Source organism: Hakea prostrata, chromosome 3, assembly GCF_041222555.1.
Source record: "Hakea prostrata isolate BN-2017 chromosome 3, UWA_Hpros_2, whole genome shotgun sequence".
Classification (NCBI taxonomy): Eukaryota; Viridiplantae; Streptophyta; class Magnoliopsida; order Proteales; family Proteaceae; genus Hakea; species Hakea prostrata.
In genome coordinates, this window is record NC_142602.1 from 48325584 (window position 1) to 48346468 (window position 20885).

Below are 20885 nucleotides of genomic sequence, written 5' to 3' on the forward strand. Positions count from 1 at the left end.
AAAAATGCATGGTTGTCCTATTTTTTAGCCGATGGCATTACTTTACTGTCATCGAATACATGTTGGCAGACAAAGCAAAGCCATAGTTATATATGATTCCCTCCAGAAAGTAGGTTTGTCATAGCTAAAAATGTTAAAACCTACAGCACTCATAATCCATCGGGAGAAGTTCTCGATGACATTATTTCTGACCACTTCATGATGAATTTAGTATGTTGGCCATTGAATTTTTGCTACAGCCAAAATTAATTTGGCTACACATTTCATCTGTAGGAAAAAAATGTGTCTCCTAGTGGTGTGGGTATGTTTTTACTATAGGTGGAATTGTAGTTAATTGGGTTTCAAAACTACACAACATGGTTGCACTTTTGACCACAGATGCAGAATATATAGCAGTTACTGAGGCAAGTGAAGAGATGATTTGGCTTCAAAGGTTTATGGAAGAACTAGGAAGAGGGTAAGAGAAAAACAAATCATGGAGTGACAAAGGGCAATTCATCTTGCAAAGAGTTCAGCATTTCATTTTAAAACAAAACATCTTTAGCAAAGACACCATTTCAAACGGTCAATCCTGAAGGACCTGAAATTGATAAAATTAAGGGTAGCAAGAAACTGCAAATATATTTATAAGGTGGTTAACAAAGAGAAGTTGAATTTTTGCTCAACAATGTACAATCTTCATCAATGGTCAAAATGGTTATCTGAGTGGAGTGGAGTGGATCTTTGAGATGTGAAGAGTTCAAACTTATCTTCATTGGGAGATTGTTTGTTGTGGTGATGACCAACTTTCTTCACCTTTATTTCAAGGGTTCATTTGTGATAAGGATACTTCAAATGAATTCAAATTAGAAATTCATATGGCTGGTATACACAAAGAAGTTGTTGCAATGGACAAGGTTGTGCTAACCTAAAGTTTTGCAATTTCCATATTAGTTTTGGGCATTCTTTTTTCAGTAGAAAGGCATATCTGAAATTATCCATTTGAAGTAGATTTTTTCTTGTAATTTCTTTTGACTATTTACAATCTCATAACAGGGATTAAGAAGTGGAGAGAATGGGATGGAAAAAGTTGACTATGTTATAATTATCTTTTTCTTACTTATGATGAAACATTACATGTATTCAGCCGTGAACATAGCCTGTATGTGAACCACGTAATATTTTATCTCTTTTTTTTTTTAAACATCACGAAAATCATCCCACCTAGAATAATGTTAAATTAACATACTAGGGATGGAGAAGAGTTGATCCATGTTGGAATTGAGTGATCAGAATGCGAAGAGGAAGCGTCGGCCACATGATAAAAGTTGAAATGAATATATAATAAACATGCATTCATATGATAGCCCATATGAATGCACATGCATTCATATGCTAGCCCATGAAGGAGAGGAGGAAGTGTCGGTCACAAGACAAAAGTTTTAAATCAATAATGGAGAGGACGTGTTGTTTTGGACTTGTATGGGTTTGTTCACTCTGAGCTGTATTTTTATTTTTAAAAAGACATTGAAAATGGAATCAAAATGTCCTATTAATAAAATAAGGGGAAAAATTCACTACCTCACCTGGAAAGATTCTTTTTTGGTTTTCTTTTCATACTATGTCTCTTATCTCTAGGAGGTTGTGGAAGTTTCGAGAGAGTTTCAACTTTTATTAGGTGATTTATTAGAAGATTGACCCCTAAAATGTATGGTCATATTTATGAATACTAGTTCACACTATTTCACAGTTTCATGCTTAATTGAATCCTCTTTTTAAAGGGAATCTTAGTTATTTAATTATATTTATGTTAAAATATAAATTAATTCATAGGAAAACTAAATCAGTCTTGAAATTTCCTTAGCAATCCGTTATGTCTTCAATGGTTGCAATGCGAGTCATTTACATTTATTTAAACATGAATTCAAATGCTATAAAGTATATCAGCCTAGAAAGGAGAGGACTAAGTGTCGGCAACATGATAAAAATTTGAGCAAATTACAGTGGCACCCCAAAATGAAAGCCTTAATGCACTGACACCCCACTTTATGTTTAAAAAACACATAAGTCCTATTCTGTTAGAATGGTTATTACTTGGTTAGTCATATTTTTGCAAAGACTATTATATCCTTACTGATTCTTCAAGAAATCTACTGGATCCACCGGAAGAACATCATCAGCGTTACAGTCATGCGAACGCCAGTCCGAAACCACTGAGCAGGCTTCTTGCCCAGCATTACAGTCATGCGAACGTCTGGTCTTGTTCCTAGGGAAGCTATGCAATTCCCCATCTTACCGATCGGCTCTTGATTATTGCTGACTCGATTAAGCAGGGATTCTTTGATCACATTGGTTGGGCGAGAAAACCTGACTTTCCGACAAGGACCATGAACTTCTCTGGTGAAAGGTTTAAACTCCTTAGGGTACTGATAGATGATAGAAGCTGAATTCGAACTTACCTTCCAGTCTGCACTGGTATGCATAGACGAAATTCTGGGTTTCTTCGAGGGATGAAAGTCAGGTCGAAATTCAGAAATCTTGTAGTTACCATAATCCCAAATTCAACTCTCAACTCTCAACTCTCGTTCGCTCAACAGATCTCTGCGACTCTGCCTATGCTCTCATCGCCGATATATAGGGTTGCTTCCCACACCATCACTTCCAACAAGAGGAAGACCATCGATGATGATGTATCACAGCTGCAATCCGTGTTGGTTTGTAACATCAACAAGAATGGGACGGTTCTTGTGCCATCGACCGGAAAAAGAGCCATTTCCATTCATTTGATGAAATAAGTTCCAACTATAAAACGGCGGACCATGGGGTTCTTGCAAATAAAATAAATTTGAAGACGATGATACTTGAGAAGGAATTTGACAAGGGAGTAGAAGGGCAAAAGAAACCCTAAATAACCATGGAACAATGAGACTTGGAGTTTTTTATCCTAGTTTTCAAAACTGAATGTTCGATCTAGGTTAAGATTTGGGAATTTTTCTTCTTGATCAGAAGTCAGAACCCATCTCTCTGTTTCTTGTGTCTCCTTGTTCCTTGTGTGGTTTATGTGTGCTAATTGGGACAAAAACGAAGGGCGGCTTTAGAGATCTGATGGGAGTTTTGAAAGACACAGCATCTTTGAGCAAAGCAGCTCTGCTATCCAAGCCCAGCAACATCGGTCTCCAAGTTGCAGTACTGAGAGCCACCACACACGAGCCTTAAAATCTACCAAATGAGAAACAAATCGCAGCCCTGCTCTCCTTCGGTCGTGGTTCTCGTCTCACCGCTTCAGCCTGCATCGATTCTCTGATGGGTCGTCTTCACCAGACTCGCAACTCCACAGTAGCACTCAAGTGTCTCATCACCATCCACTATATAATCCGGCGAGGCTCTTTCATCCTCCAAGATCATCTCTCCATCTACCATCATGATCGTCATAGGCAGCAATAGGAGAAACGCCGACCACCATTTCGTCCATGAATTCCGGTTTTAGTAAGGGTATTTTTGGAATTAAAATTTTTTTAACAGTGAATTAACAGTTTCACTAACAGAATGGACTATGTGTTTATTGAATTGGGGTGTCTGTGTTTTTTAAACATAAAATGGGGTGTCTGTGCTTTAATGCTTCTATTTTGGGGTGTCTGTGCAATTTGCTCTAAAAATTTTAAGGGAATAATGCAGAGGATCAGCGTTGCTTTAGATTTGCACGGGTTTTTTCACTATGATCTGCACACCTAAGTGTTGGGTATGGAAGGATTTAAATGAGGTTACTCATGTCATTTGACTCCAATGAGGCTTAATATTTTATTAGATAAATGCTATGTAACTCTTTTTAAAAAATAAAAAAGTACTTAGTGACTTTTGAGGGCTAGGGAGTCCATGTTATATGTTATTGCATTAAATTTAATTAATTCAAATTTAGGTTTTTTCTTTTTCAAATTGGCAACTAACCAGTTTGATAATTTACCAAGTGTTTCTTCTTTGAGAAACGTTATGAATAATTTTGTGTGTTTTTTGAAGTAAAACACCTTTATAGGCATTCGATAAAACTTGCTTCTGAAAGTAGAAAATTTGAAAATTGTAAGAAAAATTACAAAATTTGCATTGTTATGTTTAGATCGCTAATTTCATAAATATCATTTCTAAAATTGTCTTACTTAAACCCAACTCGCACCCCAATTTTGCTTGAAAAACAGACACAACAATTGTTGTTGTATTTAAAGTGTTTCTGGAAGAAAACTTTTTCTTAAATTTCAATTTATGTTGCAAAAATCATGCGAAAAGAAATTATTTTATCAAATTGTTTTTGGCTAATTTTTTTGCGTCTCAAAGCAAGAAACACTAGAAACTGTTTTTCCAATGTCATCAACATACACACATATTTAAATAAATCATTTCGGAGTCAAAATAAGTACTGTGACATTGTTACACAACTTTCTTTGGGTTATGTTGTCCAATTTTACATGTTTTCAATGTTTAATATTTATCTTCCTTTCTTTCTTCTTTCTATTTTTATTTATTTATTTATTTAAATATTAATATTGCTCTTGAATTATTGTGAAATTACTTCTTTTTTTTTTCTCAAATTATTAAACAAGCCTTGTAATTTATTTAGGTCTATTGTTACTACGTATTTTTAACGAAACCTTGATACTTTACCACATATTTAAGAACAATCCTACCGTCCACCACATATTTAGAAGTTGGACTCAGTTGTATACCATTTATTAATGCTTAGAGGTAGGCTACTCTAAAAAATGTGATATAGAGATATGAGAGGAGTACAATCCTCTCTCCGTTCTAAGTCTACTTCTCACATCCTTGTAAACTAGTTTCATAATCCATGAACTCATTGGTTGTTATTATAATTAGAATATTATTTCTAAGGTTTTATTGGAAGAGGCCTATAACTTAGCTTAAATGACTCCATTTGATGTATGTATTCTCTCCCTTGATTTTGGATGTATGTATTCAAACCTTGTGTTTCCCCACATTTATTTCTTTGTATCCCTTTAAATTTCAATGAGTGAAATTATTTTTACAAAGTACATGATATGATATGTTTGAATTATTTACAGTAACAAAACATATCCTGCATTTTCAAAAGTTGAAGCTCAATTCATTCTCTGTAATTATCACGGAAGGAAAACTCAAATCCTTTATTTTATTATTTTTGTACAATCTTCTATTTAATTAACCACATGAAGTACACGTAGTTGACAACATCTCCAACGCTTTTAAAAATTATCTGTGAGCTGTTCTCTACTGCAATTAAGGTAATCAACATCCACTCCCATCGAGCCATACATACCAACAAAGAAGAAGCCGAGAGATTGAGAGTCTGGTTCGCACTTCGACTATCTTTCACTGCTTTATTATCTTTCTCTCTCTGGAAGTCTTTGATTGAATCTCTTCTATTGAAGTTATCTTGTGAACTACTTTGTCCAGTTCGGCGTTGAAAAAAGAGAAAATTTTGCATCCACGAGAACGGGTTGTATCTTTCTTTCTTCAGAGTATAGTAGATCCAATGGGTTTGGTCTCTTGAAGGTCGGTGGAGGTAATGCCATCTTTAAAATCCCCAATTCATCTGATTTTTTTTTTTTTGTGAAGATCTGATTTTTCTCTGTAATCTTAGTTTCACTTATATTTAACTGTGTTAATTATAATGAAGCTTTACCTTTCATTTTGGCTCTAAATTATAAAATCTGTCGTTGGTTTAGTATTTCTGTTGCAGTTGTCAATTGAAACAATTAAATCAAATTGAATTACTTATATATTCTCAAGATGTGTAGAGGGAATCATTTATAGGGCCTGTTTGATTACATGAATCCAACTATTTCAAATCTTCGGATTCATGAATGCAAGATTTGCACCCATTTGATTGTGAAAATTCTTGGATTTATGAAATCTTGATATTCATCTTTTTACACTAGCTAAAAGCATGAATCTGTAGATTTATGGGTATGGAGTGAAATCCAAAGATTCAACCTCTACTATAAAAGTGCTAAACATTTGTACAATCACAAAAATTACATATGAATCTACATATTTCATTCCATAGATTCAGGTCAACGAAACAGTTAATTTCATGAATTATGACTCCCTAGATTTGAAATCTCGAGACCCATGTAACCAAACAGGCATTCAAACGTTGCCTTTTTTTAAAACAAAAAGAAAACTTTGTTTTTAAGAGTATGATTTTGAGAATAATATTTTAGAGCATCATGTGAATACTATGTTTCATTATTCAAATTTTGTCATGTAATTCTTCTAGTAAACTGTTTAGTTACCTTAATTTTGTGAAGTAATTTTTTAAGGAAACCAGTAAAAGCCGTTTGAAATTATTTCATGAAAACCTTGTTGTATGCATTTTTTTAATAAATTTTTGTGGCTTTTTGTTGTCCATATTAAGCAGCACGTCAGGGTAAGGCTCTAGATTCACAGAATTTATAAATGCAAAAGAAAATTGAGGTGACCAATATTCGGTAAGTGTTTGAAACTTTTTTGATTTTTCAATCGATCTTATGACATTTACCCACTGCTTTAAGGGAACTAAAAGTCTAAGAGTGCATGACCTTACTTTTACCATTTTGCCCTCAAGGGCATTTTGTTCATTTTGTAATAATTCATTTAGGACTCTAGGAAGACCTCTACTACTTTTCTTATATATACTTTTATTATATTTCAATTATGGTTTTATTTCATGATTTCTTTGTTTATTTGGATTTGCACCTTGATAAGAGTACTTTGGTAATTTTCACTATCTTATTATTTTTAATATTATAAATGTTGTGAATGCTTCGAAAGTATCAAGGCTAGAGGTAATTATTATGCATTCTTAACCACTTTAAGCATTCAAATGCAGTTTTATATATTTGTATATACTTTTGGCCTCTTGGGGCATTAATGTAATTTGACCACTGTCACCATTAGGGATGTCATCAAAAGGTTGTGTTGGGCCAGGCCAGCTTTGAATCCCAACCTTACTTTAGAGTTTGAAATTAAATCAAACCCAACCCTATCTGGTTCTAAAATCCACAGCTCTAACCTGACCTGTCAGTCTTGATTAACCCTAATGTGACATAAATTTTTAGTTGAAAATTAAAGTAGAAATGAACCTATGACCTCTTTGTTGCATACTGTGTGCTTTACCAACTAAACAAGGCTACATACATACATACATATATATATATACATACATACATATATATATATATATATATATATATATATATATATATATATATATATATATATATATATATATATATATATATATATATATATATATATATATATTGGGCTCATTATTTTGTAAACAAAGCACACCCTTTCGGTTTGGAAAAATTGAGCTGAAACCTGGTAAGGCTCAGGACGGGTTTGAATTGGGCTGAGTCAACAGGGCTTTATTGACTACCCTAATCATCAAAGTTGACCTTATCCTTTGCCGTAAAGGAAGAGAACAAGAGGTTCTCTCCCTAGTGGATCCTTTAAGTTAGAAAGATAAAAAGAGAGATACCTAAGTTAGAGAGATAGAAATGAAGCAATCTCCATTATTTTCACAAATCAAGTCTAAGAAAAAAATTAGGCTGATACTTAAAGAAAGAAAAAAAAATTCAAAATAAAACAGTTATTAATTGAAGAACAATGAATTTGGAGAATCATGTAAAAACGCATAATGACAATTACCTCCAACTTAGTTGGCTAATGACACTTAGATCTCTTAATATGCAAATGACACACCCCTTCTTACCTGAAGAATGTGACAATATATTATTGTGCCATTGAATAACTTTTAACTATAACTTTAATTAAATTTAACTAACATAGGGTTAGGTTGCGTTAGGCTGGGTTGGCTCAAGGGCTAAACCCAAACTTGACCCAATCCTATCAGAGCTTTTTGTTTTGCAACCCAAACTCACCCTTTCGGATTGGAAAAATCAAGTTGAAATTGGGCCAGGCTTAAGGCGGGTCAACATGATTTTATTGACACCCATAGTCAATATGTTGACCCCATCCTTTGCCATAAAGGAAGAGAACAAGAGGTTCTCTCCCTAGTGGATCATCTGAGTGAGAGAGGTACCTAAGTTATGAGGTCTCCTCTCGAGCTTGGATTGAACATGATTTTCAAAGTAGATGAGGTAACGATCTCTATGATTTTCACAAATCATGTATAAGAAAAGAATCAGGCTGATTTGTTAAAGAAATAAAATTTTCAAAATAAAACGGTTTTTAATTGAAGAACAATGACTTTAAAGAATCATGTAAACCAAATGCATAATGTGACACTTAGATCTCTTAATATGCTAATGGCACTAACACCTCTTCTTACCTGAAAAAAGTGGCAATAACCTCCCAATCGTCAGCTTTATGTACCCCAAACATCCTCGAAGGTTAAAATGCCCCTCAACGTAAAAGTACGTAAAAAAGTACCCTTAGAATATTAGAATCTAAGGTTTAAACCATTCATAGAGATGGTGGCCAAAGTAATTCCCCTCTTCTTCCAAACATACCTCACAACACTTACTGAGTTTTCTTCAATGCTCAACATTCCAGTCTGGTAAATCAGGTCATTTTTTATAACACCATGACGGACGGAGTTAGTGCTTGGCAATGGTAGGAAAAATTTCCTTGTGTAATCATTCAGAGCTGCCTTTGAGACTATATCAGCAGGCCTGACTTTCGTTTAATGCATAACCCCTTTCTTGAAATCCTTTAGAAACTCATTCAACAGTTTATCCAATCTCTCTTCAGTGAGACTGTCATCACTTAGCATCTCCCTAATCCTTTCGAGACTGTAAAAATTAGTCTTCAGAAACTCTTGAAGTAACTTGTAAGTATGAATCAGCATTTCCTTCCAATTGGGTGTCATCTTCAGTATTAGTAAAAGTAATTCAAAACTTATTATAGCCAAATCTATCATATTTTTCAAGCAAGAGACTTCAGATCCCTCTCTTGACGAACAACCAAGATCTAAGTCATATAACCTTGCCATCTACAGTTCTAGTGGCCCTTAAAGCATCAGCCTTTGTTATCGTTCCACTAATCCCTGCGTTATTTACGGGCGGATATATGTTACTGTTCTCTCATCATATGATGTACGGAGCAGCTCTCAACAGAAAGACAAAGGTGGTGATTACTTCTAGAAATTCAATGTTAATATTATCAATATATCAAGCTTCCAAAGTGGGTTTTGATGAAACTACAGGTCTATAGAGCCATCTTCTTCTTCTTTTTCTTCTTTTTTTTTTTGGGTATGAGCCGTCTTCTATTGAGACCTTCAAAAGCGCAGACCGTCTTCTATTGAGACCTTCAAAAGCTTCTGCGCATCCTTTCATCTCTGGCTGTTAACACCACCGTGATTCCATTAGTAGCTAATTCGCTGCAAACCCTGAAGTCCATTCTCTTACTCCTTCCAGTAACCGCAATCAACCTTATAATCGCAATGGTTTATTAAGAGGGGGTTTTATTTGGAATCAGTATTGGATTATTAGTCAGAATCCAGGAGTGATTTTTTGTTTTTTTATCCACCATGAATCCCTTAGTTGCGGAGGATACCCCTTTGTGTGAAGAAATTAATAAGATGGATGACGACCTTACCCCACTCTAGGATTGATAGTTAGGGTAATAACTATTAAGGTAAGTGAGTGCAGTTTATGATTAACTTAAAAAATCATATCAGTTAAGGATAACTTGAAGTTATAAAAAATAATAATGGAATTTATAAAAAAATAATAATAATAGTAATAATAACAAATGTGTCATAACAGGAGAAAGCTGACAGTAAAGCATTATTGGTACCTTTAATCAAGTAAGAGGGGGTTCCGGGGTTTAAATGTTATTAACATATTAAGATGGGGCCTAAATCTCGTCCAACCTACTAAGACGGAAGCTTACTGTAAGTGGTTTTTTGTAAAAATAAAGAGAAAATCATCCAACCTACTAAGACGGAAGATAGATTTGAGTATTGTCTTTGTCAAAATGATGGGGAAGGAAAAGAAAAAAAAACCGAACACAAGTTGGTGGAAGGAAAAGAAAAAAAATATACTTTGTTTTTTTTCTTTTCCTTCCACCGACTGAGTATTGTCTTTGTCAAATGGATGGGGCCAATCCTTTACCAAAGAAAAAAAAAAAGAAAAGAAAGAGAAGAAGAGAAAACCGAACACAGTCGGTGGAAGGAAAAGAAAAAAAACAAAGTATATTTTTTTTCTTAACTACTATTCAAAAGGATTTTGGTTTGGGAGTTGATCATTCAGAAGCTACTCGGCGTTGTAGTTCGGAAGGTCAACATTTTCCTCCATGGCCTTGGGCTCGGGAGTAGCTGGGTGCTCATCGCTTAGATAGCCTTCCACATTCAGCTTCACCGGAACGTGGTCGACCTTGGTAGTTGTCCATTTGGGAGCCTTTAACTTTAACTCCTCAAAGACCTCAGCATTAAAGACATCTTAGTGGAGTTTAGTCGGGAAAGAAGGGTCCCTCCTCAAGATAGACCTCTAGACCTCATTTTGGCCATCCCTGTAGGCCATGGAGTTGCAGCAAGCTAAGAGCAAGGTGAAAGGCTTGTTGTTCAGATACTTCTGAGCACAAGCCTTCCTCACCGAAGGTGTCAAGCTCTCGGGACCGGTAGGGATGGCAGCAAGCAACTGATCATGGTTTCTCCCTCACCAAGCTCTCGATCTTGGCATCTGAAGAAGATAGAGCAGCCTTCACTTGCACAACCTCTTTCTCCAGCTCCTCGACCTTGGCCTTGTCCACCATCAACTCCCCAGCAACCTTCCGGAGCTTGGAGCCCTCCTCCTTCAGCTTGGAAACCTTCTGTTGCTTGGCCTCCACTTCACCTTCACAGAATTTAGCCGGAGCGCTGAGACGGCCAACCCTTAGCAAAGTTTCCATATGCCTATGGAAGTTCTCAGTGAGGACCCTACAAATGAAGGATGAACGAAGAAAAATTAGCAATAGAGAGGAAGACAAAAGAAAATAGAACGAACAACATAAGAAAAAAAATGCAAGTAACAATGTACCTGATGGAGGAGTTCATGAGCTTCTCATCGGGAATAGAATCCAAGACCTCCCGATCAGCTGGCATTCGGGCATTGACGGCCCACTCAACAGACAAGTCTGCATTGCGGGAGACCAGGTCCCAAACCTTCAACTTCCAGGGGGTGTACGAGTCCCCTTGCTCAACCATGCTCCTTTTTTATGCATCATCCGCCAAGTCCTCCTTCCTCTTGGCTAAGTTGACATTGTCCTGAGTGGATTCGGCGATATCAACGGGATCTTTTCCTTATGCATCATTGGTACTAGTATACACTATGAGTACACACTCATACTCAATACATTACATTACCGTACAAATTCAAGGCTTAGTCTAAATTCAGGTCTCAGCCAAGATCAAAATCTTGTTTGGGCTGATTATCTTGAAGATAGGAATGGCCGATCATGTAATCATGCCATACAAAACATCAAGGTTCAGGAGGTTGTGGTTTTGTTCCCATGTATCATTGATTCCCAATAGGCAGTTTGGGATGCTGCTGATTTTAACATTGTTAAATTTGACCATATTGAGTTGGAATGTTTGCCTTTCTTCATTTTTGTTGACTTGAGAGAGATAAAGATCATAGTCCAAGGTGATGTAAACAAAATGTCTAGCATGATAGGCCAAATAATGGTTGGTATCTAGAGGAGTAGGTTCAATAAAATGAGGATGGATATGGTCAGGGTCGCAATGAAATACAATAATTGCATATTCATCATTTTGGGATTCAAAAAAGGTAAGCCACTATTTGAGAGGCTGGAATTCAGCAAGGAGCCTATCTAGGTATCTTTAATGGGGTCTAGGAGAAGGATCATCAAGATAAATGATTAATGTAGTGGGTGATGGCTTTGGTTGGAAAATAGAGGGCTATGCAGTGGACAACAAAAAGGTTCCAAAAGTATTATTCTTTGTTAAAAATCCAAAACTGGTCAATGGTGAACGAGGTAACGGTAGGATGGATGACATTTAAACCATGTGTATGTGAGATTATATCTAGAGATCAAGACTGCAAGGGTATTTTGGTAAGTGGTTCAAAACCTGCTTATGATGGTGCGACAGGAGATGCCACTTTAAATTGGGGGTGGTAACTAGGAAAGGTGTTGTGAGTTTAGCTCTGAATTAGAGTTTGAGTCATCTGATGGAGGATTTTAGGGTGATCTGGAGGAGGAAGCACCAAGTGTGAAATCCCCTAAAATCCCAACCCAAAAGCCTGTGTTGTAGGTTTGAGAACCTGCAGTGCTAGTAGAAGGCAATTGTGGGCTATCTAGATAGAGACCATTGGCTCGGAGTTTGAACTAATGGAAGTGGAAAGTAATGAGGTGGCAATTGGAGTTTTGCTGAATTCGGAAGGAGATCTGACTCGAAAGTTGACGGATTTGGAAGTTGGTTCGAGAGTTCGTTGACAGCACGTTTGGAAGGTTCCAAAGATAGGTAAGACCCTACGGGAATGAGCTTAGGAGCTAGAGTAGAGCTAAGGGGCTAAACCTCCTCGAAATTGCTCCTGGAATGAAGTTCCAAGGGTGGGTTGATTAGTCTGGTCACCCAGTCGACTAGCCCAAGCAACCCACCTGGCACTGTGAAGACAAAGCAATTTAGGAATATTGATTTTCGAACTCCTTTAAATATGTTTTTCGACTTTAAACGTGTCATTACGCCCGTAGCAATCCGGAGGACGTCAGTTCGGGTTAGGGAGTGCTTTGCGAAGGTGAAGGACTATGTGGAGATCACCCATAAGGCTTTCCGTACAACGTTTGCAATATTCTAGGGTTAGTACTCTTCTCCATGGACCTAATCATTCCCGGTGCATGTTTTATTCACTACTGTTAGACCTTGTAGAGGGTTTCCTAGTACTAAAAAACCTTACTCCTTTGTTCCTTGTATTTTTTTGTGGATCCCACTCACTCTGTTTCATCCGTATTCTTTCCTGATTGATTTCGGAAAAGACCTATTGTCGATTTACTAGCTTTCTAGTTCCTTTTGTGTTTTTGAATGCCTATTAAAGTTAGATCATATTCTCTATTGATTTTAGAATATTCTATATGCTTAGAAGTGGTTTAAAACCAATCCCATAGCTATCTGATTATCGAAAGTGATTATGCCTGTACTCGAGCATGGGTTGATTAACCTGGTCTCCAGGGGTGACCAATGCTTGGTACTTTCCTTATTGTCTCATTCCTAGGCCCCCATGCAAGTTTCGTAGTGTATTATGTATGTAGTTGTTTTATATGCATGAGATCTTTTATAGCGATATAGTATGTACCCTTGATAGCCTCGATATTCATACAGTGTATACTTATGCAGCCTTTATTATAGTCATGGTGGTCTTTTGGAGGAAATCTCCTCTAGTTGGGCCTTTTATGGTTTAGTCTTTGGTTATCTAGCCAATTAGGGTTTCAATTATTTCCACTACTTGTATGAGTGCACAAAAGTCACTAGGCTCATTGCAAACCTTACAAATGATGAGCTTAAAGGATTGTCCCATTTTTCTTCTTGGTCACCTTTTTTGGTTAGCTTTTCTAAGAGTTAAAGGTAACAACTTTTTATTTTCCCTTGTCCTTGGTCTCCATTGTATTACAATCCTTCCTTGTCTTAAGGTGACTTCCGGGGCGCCTAAGAGGTTATCTAACCTTTGTCAAGGTGTCCATAGCACTAGTAATACTCTCATGATTGTTTTTCTCAATTTGAGATATTTAAGGCTCTGGTTCTAAAACCTTGGTATTAGGATTTGTACTTCTTCCTTGAGGTCTATGTTTGATGCCTCAAGTTCAATGCTTTTAATGAATAGACTTTTGCCCTTTTCTATGTCATCTTTATTAATGTTATCGACATTGACAATATACTCATAGTTGGAAAAGGAGCTTACCTCAAAGTCCTTTCCATTTGGTGGTCATAAGTATGAGATTCATGACTTCACTATCTAAGTTTTCCTCCTCTTATTCATCATTACGTGTCTTGTATATGACGAAAGCTTTGTAGGCTGCTTTTTCCTCCCTTCTTTTTTCTTTTCTTTTCTCTTGTCTCGTTTAGCCTTCGACAATTGGATTTGAAATGTCTGGGCTTTCTACATTCAAAGCATAAATTTCTTTCCATATAAAAAATATAAAAAAATAAAAAGAAAGGGAAATCATACAATTTCTCTCTTTTGAAAAAGGTTTTTCTTTTTAAGAAGACCTACATTGGTGATTTCTTTGCATTTGTCCCTTGTTGAGTCTTCGTCCTTTCTTTTTGAAGAACCTAGGGGATCTCTTTGTGATCAGGGACGTATCTTTCCCTAAGTCAAAATCTTCTTCATCACTGCTTTGGCCGATGGTACTGCTAGAAGATTTGAGGGCAACAATCTTTCTCTTTTAATCATTTTGATCTTAAGCCCCATACGATCTGTTCTCTTCATTTTATACTTTGTGGACTAGGAGAGATCCCATTAATTTATCCAAGGTAGTTGTAGATGGATTTCAGATTTTTGGATGGCAGGTTCTTTGGGACTCCACCTGGGTGGAAGTTCTTTTTTTGTGTTGCTGAAATATTTTGCCTAGTCTATGCAGCTTATTGATGATATGGTCCGCCAATTATAAAGAGAGGTATAACGGTTAATGTACAAATAAAAAGAGATGAGAAATGAATTATCTAAAGGGTGTGGCACATACCCTTGTATGAATGCAATGATGAGAATGAATGCTCAACTAGTCACCTTACTTCATTTCCTCTTGATGTTGCTTGAAGAATACCTCCTTGAGTTCCAGATTTCAAGCTCTACTTGAAGAGCAAAGGAACTGCAGAGAGTTGTGGATTCAATTGGAGACAAAGGCTATAAACACAAGCAAGAGTAGAAAACATTCAAATTTTCAAGATACTGGTCGACCTGTGCACCGTACTGGCTGACCATCAGAAACTAATCTTTGAAAATATAGCTGGTGGGGCTGATTTGGTCTAATGGTTGATTAACGCTCATCTGGTACTTAGGCCATGAGCTTATCGGTCGACCAGCAGTTCCTTGATAGTCGCTCACACTTATTTGTTTGATGGTTGACACACACTTCAACCGTCACCTTTTTACGGCTTATCAAAATTAATTTTTGAAATTGGTCAACTACTCTAAAAAGCCTGACCTAACAGTACTTCATGCAAATGTATTTAGATTACAAAAGCATGAACATGTAATTTTGCACAATTAAATGGTCACGCTTGTCCTGGTTTATATGGATATGGTCTTGGTAATTTTGATACTTTTGCATTTTCAAGCACTCGAAGTGCATCCACGCATGTGATGGTCTGATGTCTTAATGTTTTCTTGTATGTTAATGTCTTCTTTTGGTTCTTGAACATCATTAGGGCAAATTAAGTGCATTTACGCTCTCAGGATAAGTTTGCTTGCACACCCTCTCACTGCATTATGACACTTTTAATCTTTCACACAAGTAACATGTTAGTACACTTCTCTGTGTTCACAATCATCAAAACTGATTAGAAAACCAATCCCCATATTTCAAAGGAATATATTTCTTATACGGTTTTGGTTTCCAGATGTTTGTTCTACCTTGAATTGAATTGAAAAATCTAAACATAAAAAATGGATGTCATCAATAGCATCTTGAAATCAGTTTTATTGGTGTCATTAAAACAATTATAGTTGTAGCAGTTTCGTGATTAGTCACTTGATTTCCTTGATTCATCCACCTCATATGGTTTCATATTGCATATTTGCAGTTTTAATCTCTATTGGTTGTTCAAAGTTTTATTTTATTAGTAAATACTTAATAGGCTTATAAACCTTGTAGTAGCAGCAGGAATGGTGCAAGTCCTCGTTCGGATCCACAAGTGAAAAAAACAGAGGATGAAAAAAATTTAGCTGCAAACTAGGTTGTAGCCTAAGATATGTGCTGATTTGAAATAATTCCTTTTTGGTTCCCATATCTCTTGTTAGGCTTTATTATTTTCTAGAATACTCAACAAAATTCTTTATTAATGCATATGATTGGTGCCGCAGAAACATGGTTCTCCTAGCAAAATTTTGTCCTGGTTATGGCTTATCCAAGAAAATAGGAAACAATTTTAACTTAACACTTACTATATAAAAAATTTAGCAGTAACCTTACTTAGGTTTGGTCTATATCCTTAATGAACGAAATACCTTTAATCAATGAACAACCCCTGAAATCTGATGAACCCTAAAACCTTAATCAATGAACAAAATGCCCTAATACATCAACATAACAATGGATGATGGATGATGGTGGGTGATTTTCAATAGTGGTGGTAGTTTCCGTCAGCTCAGCTTAACCAGTGAAGACTATGGATGTTAAGGGGCATTTGAGCCATTTTAACACATAAGGGGTATTTTGTTTATATTTATAAAAAATATTTCTACTCTGGTAATGGTTCTTAATAATGACAAACAGAATGGACATATATGTAGTTTCTTGCAGACAAGAGAGGTCAAGAGTTTTGATGCAAAACAGAGGGTGTACATGTAGAAAACTCTTTGTTTTAATATAGCTACTTTTTGGACAAATTATTTACTCTCACGCCCTGAACCATTCTTTAGGTAATTGTGATTTTTGTTGGCACATGTTAATTACTGTCATACTTGTGATATGTCAACAACTAACATGTACTGTCTGGCATAATGTTCCATTACCATACATCCCATGAATATATTGCATCCGTAGTGAATTATTATTTCTATAAATATGTTTTTGTCTTTTGTTATTTGTTTTTTGAATTTTTGAATTTTTGAATTTTGTTGTTATTGAAGATGTAAAATGTTTATTGAAACATTTAAAAAGGACACAAATCCAATACAAATAGGTTTGAAACTGAATGATGAAACCAATCAGAGTGAACTAAAATAAAATTAATTACATCATTTTAAAAAATATATATATGTTTCGTATTCGGTTTTGGTTTTGGTTTCCAAGTGTTTTAGGATCTTGAATTGATCTGGAACATGTGAACTTGACAATAGTGGATGTCATTAATCTCATCCTGAAACCAATTTTATTGTTGTCATTAAAACAGTTACCGTCGTAATGGTTTTGCAATTAGTTGTAGTTGGTTGATCTTATTGATACATAATCTCATGTAGTTTCATATTGCATAATTCCACTTTTATGGTTTTTCTTTTCTCTCTGGATTGTTCAATATTTTATTTTGTCGGTAGATACTTTATAGGTATACATAACCTAGTAGTAGTACTACCACTAGAAGCAAGAGCAGATTCAAGTCCTCATATGAGTATACAAGTGAGCTAAGATAGAGGGACCAAAGAATTTACCTACAACCTGGTTTTACACATGTTCATGCTCTTTAGGTTTTATTTTATCTTTTTTCTAAAATGCCTTACAGGAAACAATTTTAACTTACACTTTCATTTAATTGTTTTTCCTAGGTCATTTGTAGACACGTTATCAAAGTAAATAGGGTGAAAAGAGAAGAGGCTTGCTTTAAAAATGGCAGAGTCCATTGTCACATCTCTAATTGGAAAGCTTGGCACCTTGATGTCACAAGAAGCTAATTTGCTTGGTGGAGTAGAAACTCAAATCATGTGTCTTCATGAGGAACTTGAGTGGATTAAGTCTTTACTAAGATATGCTGATAAAATGCGCAGAAGAAACATATGGTTAAACACATGGGTGAGCCAAATCAGAAACCTTGCTTTCTTTGCTGATGATATACTTGATTTGTATATGGCTGAAGTCATGCAACAACAACAAAAAAATATCGGGTTGAGTATTATGAGTTATCCCAAACATCTTGTCACTTTGCACAAGTTAGGGAATCAATTGAAGGATATCAATAGAAGGATTGAAAATATTTCAGCCAACAAATCCAAGTATTGGATTGAAGCTATTGAACCTGTAGAAACTTCTACGGCTGGTTGGGAAGATGGATTTGTGCAGAAGGTAAGGAGAGATAAAATGGAAGAGGAAGTTGGTGATGTTGTGGGCATTAAGAATGATATTGAAGACCTAAAAACTCTACTGACAAAACAAGATTCCCCGCAGCTTCTTGTTGTTTCCATAGTTGGTATGGGTGGTCTAGGTAAGACCACTCTCGCGAAGAAAGTCTACAACAATTACGAGGTCAAGAAGAGCTTTGATTCTTGTGCATGGATTTATGTCTCCCAAGAATACCAAATCAAAGATCTTCTCTACTCGGCAATATCACAACTTGGGAAGCAGAACAAGCAGGAGCAGGAAAAGAAGAAAGAGGAAGAGGGGAAGCGGGAACCAGAAAAGAAGAATGATGAAGAAGATTTGAAGAAAATGCTCTCTGATCAATTGAAACAAAAAAGTTGTCTGTTTGTATTTGACGATGTATGGAAGAAACAAGATTGGGATAAGTTGAAAACGACATTTCTATCTAATCCTAATCAGAATGATCAAAGGAAGCAACAACGAGTGTTACTTACTACTCGCAATTTGGAAGTAGCCAAACATGCTGATCCTTCAAATACTAGTATTCCTCATGAACTCAAGCATTTGCATGACGAGGAGAGTCTTGAACTCTTCAAAAAGAAGGTCCTCCAATTTCAGGGGTCACGTGATCAACAAAATTTACCAAGTGAATTAAAAGAAATTGGAAATAAATTGGTTGCCAAGTGCCATGGATTACCGCTTGCAATTGTGACACTAGGTGGTGTTTTATCAACAAAGCCGTTGACAACAAGCGTGTGGCAGAAGACACTCGATAGTGTGACATGGCAGCTTAATCAAGGCCAAGAGCAATGCATGCCCATATTAGCTCTAAGTTATACAGACTTGCCGTATTACTTAAAATCTTGTTTCCTCTATTTCAGTGTTTTCCCAGAAGACCATGAGATCAAATCTGAAAAATTGATTCGGTTATGGGTTGTAGAAGGGTTTATACAACAGAGGGGCAATGAGTCAATGGAAGATGTGGCGGAGGAGTACCTGGAAGAGTTGATTGATAGGAGCATGATCCAAGCGGCAAAGAGGAGATCAAATGGAAGTGTTGAAATATGCCGTATCCATGATCTGTTGCGGGACATGGCAGTTTCAGAGTCCAAGGAAGAAAAGCTTGTTGAAATCTACAGGAGTAGCACTAGTAACTGTTCAGCTTCGACTTCTCTAAATAGATTCCGGTGGCTTGGGATCCATTCCAACAACAATAATGGTATGTATCATCATGTACCAAGCAGTTCTAGTATCCTATACCATCTTCATTCCTTGTTGGACTTCAGTGGAGGAGGAAGTCAACTTGACAAAAAGATGTGGAAAGGGTTCAATCTACTTAGAGTATTGGATTTAGAGGGAGCTGAAAATATCCGTACTTTACCCGAGGAAATTGGAGGGCTCGTCCTTCTGAAGTACTTGAGCTTAAAAAGAACCGAAATAAAAAGAATTCCACATTCAATGGGGAACCTTTGCAACTTACAAACCTTAGATTTGTCTCTAACAAATCTTAGTGACATTCCCAAGGAAATATGGAGAATGCAGCAACTAAGACATCTTATTTGCCACTACTTATATGGGTCTCCAGGTAGAGTAGTGGAATGCATGGAAAAGGTTGTGAATAAGATTGGTGGTCAAAGTGGTCCTTCTAGAATCAATAATTTGAGGGAACTCCAAACGCTGTGTCTCGATAAAGGCAGTTGGATAGGTGCACTTGACAAGTTGACAAATCTGAGGCAACTCGAGATATCATACAAAGGAAGGGAGACCACGTTGGACAGAAAAGAGGCATTAATTGCCTCTTTGACCGAATTGGAAAAACTTAGAGTGTTGTCTCTAGATGAGTGTTTCCCTCCTAATTTGTTTGATCTTGTTTCATTTTCATACCATGTGCATCTCCGTTATATTGAATTGTCTGGGAAACTAGAGAAGATACCTGCCTCCAATGAATTTCCGCCAAATCTCAAAGAATTGATACTGTTGGGGTCACTTTTAAAGGAAGAAGACCAACCAATGGCAACACTAGAGAAGCTACCAAACTTGAAGATTCTCCAATTAGTAGTAAATGCAGTTGAAGGAAAGGAAATGATTTGTTCAGCAGGGGGTTTTGCTAAACTCCAAGAATTGAGAATACATTATCTTCTGAACTTAGAGGAAGTGCAGGTGCAGCAAGGAGCCTTCCCCTGCCTTAAAGTTTTGTTTATTAGTGACTGCGAAAAGCTAAAGATGATTCCAGATGGGTTGCGCTACGTCACTACCCTTCAAGAGCTGAACATATCGAACATGCCAAAAATGTTCAACTCTAGGATCCAAAAAGACACGGAAGAAGGAGGAGCCGGGGAGGATTGGGAAAAGATAAAGCACGTACCCTCTGTCACTATCAAGGGTTGGTAAATAGATGAAGATGAAGGCTTGCAATATCACAAGTGAGCTATCCTTTCCTTTCACAGAAATATAAATGTATATATTTCTTTCCTTTGTGACTTTTTTAATCGCTATTAATTGTTTTGAATTATTATTATTATTATTATTATTATTATTATATGCAGCTATTGAGATGGAGAATGAGTTGAGAGGTTGCAAAAGAAGAGACAGATGATGCAGGAGTAGTAAAAGAAAACAGAGGGAGGGGCTGCTTCAATTTATGTATGGGTATGGGCTGGGACTATGGGTGTGGGATTAAATTAAGTATCATCTGTCTGTCTGGGCCATGATGCAGATGCAGGTGCAGGAGGCATGGAATTAATGGTCCAATATTAGAAAGATCTGAGTATTATTATTATTATTATTATTATTTCTAGCTTTTCATTTTCACTTGGAAGGCCACGGCCAACAGACTTCTGGCCTTTATAAACAAACAATTTATTTCTATAAACACTATTAAACATGGTGGTGGGTTATTATTATTTGTATACATGGGTGTGGCAATAGAGAGTATTCTAGCTTTTTCGGTTGGAAGGAATTGA

General features: G+C 36.3%; 1 protein-coding gene across 3 annotated transcripts; it reads left to right on the forward strand.

Moving 5' to 3' along the window:
* Nucleotides 1–5234: 5234 nt before the first annotated feature.
* On the forward strand, nucleotides 5235–20524 carry LOC149022379 (putative disease resistance RPP8-like protein 2). 3 transcript variants are annotated; one of them, XM_089150504.1, is made up of 3 exons: nucleotides 5235–5520; nucleotides 6389–6458; nucleotides 17394–20524. In XM_089150504.1, exon 3 carries the CDS (start codon nucleotides 17455–17457, stop codon nucleotides 20311–20313), a length of 2859 nt encoding a protein of 952 aa, XP_089006630.1. In that variant the 5' UTR covers nucleotides 5235–5520; nucleotides 6389–6458; nucleotides 17394–17454; the 3' UTR covers nucleotides 20314–20524. The 3 variants fall into 3 exon arrangements, with proteins under 3 accessions (XP_089006630.1, XP_089006629.1, XP_089006631.1); XM_089150503.1 differs by lacking the exon at nucleotides 6389–6458 and having other exon boundaries at nucleotides 5235–5530; nucleotides 17394–20345; nucleotides 20469–20516; XM_089150505.1 differs by lacking the exon at nucleotides 6389–6458 and having other exon boundaries at nucleotides 5243–5317; nucleotides 5422–5530.
* Nucleotides 20525–20885: the final 361 nt, after the last annotated feature.